Below are 5,063 nucleotides of genomic sequence, written 5' to 3'. Positions count from 1 at the left end.
ATATTTTAGTATTTTAAATAATTTAATATTTTATAATACAACTTATCGTATAATTATAAGTATTATAAAATGTATAATTTTCTGTATAATTTGTGTATTATATAAATAAAAGGAAAATGTTAAGCCATTTTGTTCTGGAAGCATGGATATGTTACAAACAAACACAAGTCCAAACCAACAGCAGAAATGATTGTCTCAGACAGGTTTCCACAAACACTCCTACCGTGTTTCCACAGTCCTATGCAATCCACTTTTCACCATCCAACCAATTCCTGATGAATAGAGTCAAGCCCAGTCAGTGTATATTAAATTTCACCAGGCTGTTTTCAGCCCTATTCAAACATGCTTTCAATCTCCTGTTCAATCTCAATCAGTGTTAACTGTCAGAGTGGGCGTGGCCACTCAAGCTTTACTGCGATTGGGCGTGTCCTTAGTGTGTGTGGCCAGTATCGAGCAGCATTTTATAGTAACAGCAGGACACGCCCACTTCCCACTTCTCACCTCTTGGCCTCTATCAACACAATCTCACAGATCGTCAAAGTCTTGCAAATGCAAACTAACCACACACACTGACATAAATCTCTCTGTCCTGTAACTCACACCCAGCTCATCTGGCTAATGTGACGGTCCAAACACCCTGCATGCAAACGAAGCCACTAATCAACACAAACGAGAGATGTTTGTTCCTGTCAGAAGCAGATCACTGGATGTAAACTAAAATAATCAAATAAATTCACTTCGATATCTAGGTGTGTGTGTGTTCATGCTAATGCTAAGATTCTCAAAATTGTATTTAATTTTAAAAGTTGCGTAATAATTCAACTTTAAAGTTGTTCCAATTTACAACTGGTCTGTACATGTGTAAATAAACATAAAAATACTTTTCTAGTATTTATATACATGTATTTATAAGAAATATGTATTATCTAATATTTTATACTTAATATACAATTGTTCATACTCAAACCCCTTCATTCAGTGGCTGTTGAGATGTTTAATATGAAAATAAACTGTTGATTTGTTAATTTAGAAAATACTTGGCCTATTAGTTTAATAATTATGTAATGCATGATAAAGGGATTGTACCAGTCACGTCACTTTTGCTCACCAAGGCTGCATTTATTTGATCAAAATACAGAAAAACTGTAATATTGTGAAATATTATTAGAATTTGAAATAACTGTTTTTTATGTGGATATATTTTAAAATGTAATTTATTCCTGTGATCAAAGTTACATTTTCAGCATCATTACTCCAGTCTTCAGTGTCACATGATCTTCAGAAATCAGTCTACATTTCTGATTATTATCAATGTTGAAAAGAGTTTATTTTTTTGTAGAAAATGTGATACATTTTATTTTTCAGGATTCACAGATGAACAGAACGTTCAAAAGAACAGCATTTATTTGAAACAGAAATCTTTTGTAACATTATAAATGTCTTTACTGTCCCCTTTGATCAATTTAATGCATCCTTGCTGAATAAAATTATTAATTTCTAAACTAAAAGAAAAACCTAAAATTCTAAAATTTAAAAACTTGAACAGTAGGCTACTCTATGTTCTTTACAGAGCATAATAACTCTATTCTCTCATTTAATGAAAAAGGCAATTCTTATTGTGTTGTTGCACTGAATAAATATTCATATGGGTCGTTATTTTTAGAAAAGCAGCCATTTAAAGAGAGCACTAAACATAACAGTCTGACACCATAAAACTTCAATGAATCAATTTTATTGGCATCCTGATAAAAATGACTAACACGCCAGGATGTGATCTTGAATCAAATGTGACTGAAATGAATGATGACATTATCATGTACCTTCCTGTGACCTCAAACGGTATTCACACACACACACACACACACATCTGCCATCTACAGCATGTGTTTTCTGCTGCATAAAAGTGAGTCCTGATTTACAAGTTTTTCATTCAATATCATGTAAGAATTGTTAAATGGTGACTGAGAATGGATTATTGAGAACTAATATAAAGTTTTGCATGAATATTTGAATGACGATCACATTTGCATACAAATAATTATTAATCTACACAGTTCCCAATCTATAATCTAGATTAAGTACAAATTTACTGAACACACAATATTTGTGTACCTTTCACGGCATTTAACTTGCATCAAGCCTGACAGAAATATTTTTTTCAAACAACATTTTGCATTGCTTAAAAAAAAAACAAAAAATTGTGTTGTTGCACTGAATAAATATTCATATGGGTCGTTATTTTTAGAAAAACAGCCATTTAAAGAGAGCACTAAACATAACAGTCTGACACCATAAAACTTCAATGAATCAATTTTATTGGCATCCTGATAAAAATGACTAACACGCCAGGATGTGATCTTGAATCAAATGTGACTGAAATGAATGATGACATTATCATGTACCTTCCTGTGACCTCAAACGGTATTCACACACACACACACACACACATCTGCCATCTACAGCATGTGTTTTCTGCTGCATAAAAGTGAGTCCTGATTTACAAGTTTTTCATTCAATATCATGTAAGAATTGTTAAATGGTGACTGAGAATGGATTATTGAGAACTAATATAAAGTTTTGCATGAATATTTGAATGACGATCACATTTGCATACAAATAATTATTAATCTACACAGTTCCCAATCTATAATCTAGATTAAGTACAAATTTACTGAACACACAATATTTGTGTACCTTTCACGGCATTTAACTTGCATCAAGCCTGACAGACATATTTTTTTCAAACAGCATTTTGCATTGCTTCAAAAAAAACAAAAAACAAAAACACCTGTATTGCAAATTATAATGTTGACTAAAAGAATAGTTCAGCCAAAAATAAAAATCTGGTGATAATTCACTCACCCTCAGGCCATCCAAGATTAGGATGAGTTTGTTTCTTCATCAGATGTGGAGAAATGCATTGCATCAGTGTCTCAGCAATGGATGCTCTGCAGTGAATGGGTTCTGGTGTGAATCAGGAGAGAAATCTGCACAGATCAAGCACCGTTTACAAGCCGCATTTGTAACAGGCAGCTTTTGTCTTCTCAAGACATTAACTGATGGACTGGAGTGGTGTGGATTACTTGTGGATTATTGTGATGTTTTTATCAGCTGTTTGGACTCTCATTCTGACGGCACCCATTCACTGCAGAGCATCCAAACTCATCTACATCTTGGATTGCCTGAGGGTGAATGAATTTTCAGCAAATTTAAATGTTTGTGTCAATTATTCCTTTAAGTTAATGGTGTTAACTTTCTTGCAGTTTCTTTTCTGCTACGAATATGGGAGCCAAAATAAAAACATGCCGCAGATGTGAGAAGCGTGAAAACAGCCTCAGTCTTTACACAAATTCACACACATACTGCACACAAACTGGAGGCCAAACACACATACACACAATCTTACAGCGGTTAATGGTAGAGAACACACACACACACACAAACACAAGGGATCTAACAATGGTTAATAGAGGATTCACACACATTTCCCACATAAAGGATGGAAGTGGTTAATGGCGGCGTTTAAAATAGCAGAGCATGTTTGTGGTGTGTGTGTGTGTGTGTGTGTTCATGTATGTGTATGGGAGGTAAAGGCACCAAAGTTATGCATGTTAAATCTATTACCTGCAATGCAGCAAGAAATGTGTGTTTACATGAGTTTGTCTGTAGTATTTGCATGTGTACACCATGAAAGTTTGGCTATGCCGTTGAGCAGAAGGCTTTATTTTAAATATATATCTATATATATATATAATTGTTTTTATTGTTTTTTCAGAACACAATTATCCATGGCTCCCTTAAAGGGCAGAGCCAGGGGCGGGGCCGTCCTCCCCGCCCTCTCCGTGTCACGCCTCTGGGGCGACGCTCCGGTCGAGAGGCGGGGCCACAAGTTGCCACAGGCAACACTAGTCTACAGGACGTGATGTCACAGCGAATGGGCGGGGCCGTCTCAGAGGCTAGTCTCCCGTAGAAACATGGTCCCAATGTTATAGGACACTTTCCGGATGGGGGCGGAGCGAGTGCTGGTGAGAGGGGCGTGGCTCTGGGTTTTCCCCGCCTCCAGGAAATAGCAGATTCCCGGGATCTCTTTGGGGAAGTTGTCGGGAAGCTCCTGCCGGGAGCGAGGGATGAAGGTGAACGTGCGCTCGTCACGCAGGAGTCTGAGAGGAAAAGCAAATGGAAAAGAATTAAATATACAAAACCTCACTCTGACAAAAACAAACAAAATATAAATTAAGTAGTGCTGTCAAATGATTAATAGTGATTAGTCGCATCCAAAATAAAAGTTTTTGTTAACATAATATACAGTATGTATGTGTACTGTGTATATTAATTATGTATATATAAATACACACAAATGCATGTATATATTTCAGAAAATATGTTTATATATTAAATATATTTATATATAATATAAATATGAATATAAATATAGACCTGTAAATACATGTAAATATTTTCCAAATATATGCTGTATGTGTGTGTATTTATATATACATAATAAATATACACAGAACACACACATATTATGCAAACACTTTTATTTTTTTTGTATGCGATTAATCGCGATTAATTGTTTGACAGCACTAAAATTAAATAAATAAAGTATTTTTTTAATTCTAAAAATGCAATACGTTTTCTGTTGCATAATTAGTGCATAATTATAATTATATAACAAAATAGTTTTTTTAATTGTTTTATATTATTATGATAATGATTTTATAATACTTTTAACTATAAAAATCAAGGCAAAATTAGGTTTTATAATTATACATTTGTACGTTAAAGTAAAAAATATATATATTTAGCAGGATTCCCAAACTTTTTTTGTCAGCTAAACCCATTTGACGTAAAATATCTTCTTGAAGTATATTTTAAGTTAGTATTTCAATAATTCAATAAAGCATATATTATTATTACTAATAATAATAGTTTTATATCATTTATATATTGTATAATATATTTAACAATAAAAATCGAGACAAAATATTTTATTAAATAATTATAATAAATTGTTTAAGTGTATTTCAAGTCAATATTTCAATAATTCATTCAAATGTGTT

General features: G+C 33.3%; 1 protein-coding gene across 1 annotated transcript in view; it reads right to left on the bottom strand.

Annotated features, from left to right (window-relative positions):
• Positions 1-3,185: 3,185 nt before the first annotated feature.
• LOC107706059 (guanylate cyclase soluble subunit alpha-2-like) overlaps positions 3,186-5,063 on the bottom strand; it is a 40,296-nt gene continuing 38,418 nt past the window's right edge. The window contains exon 10 of the mRNA XM_016509626.1: positions 3,186-4,160. Coding sequence (XP_016365112.1) covers positions 3,950-4,160 — 211 coding nt within the window. The 3' untranslated portion in view covers positions 3,186-3,949. The remainder of the gene's footprint in view (positions 4,161-5,063) is intronic.

This window comes from Sinocyclocheilus rhinocerous, unplaced genomic scaffold (assembly GCF_001515625.1).
Source record: "Sinocyclocheilus rhinocerous isolate Xijiao unplaced genomic scaffold, SAMN03320098_v1.1 scaffold2912, whole genome shotgun sequence".
NCBI classification, from domain to species: domain Eukaryota; kingdom Metazoa; phylum Chordata; class Actinopteri; order Cypriniformes; family Cyprinidae; genus Sinocyclocheilus; species Sinocyclocheilus rhinocerous.
Note: the sequence above shows the minus strand (reverse complement) of the source record. Positions and strands in the feature narration are given on the sequence as shown.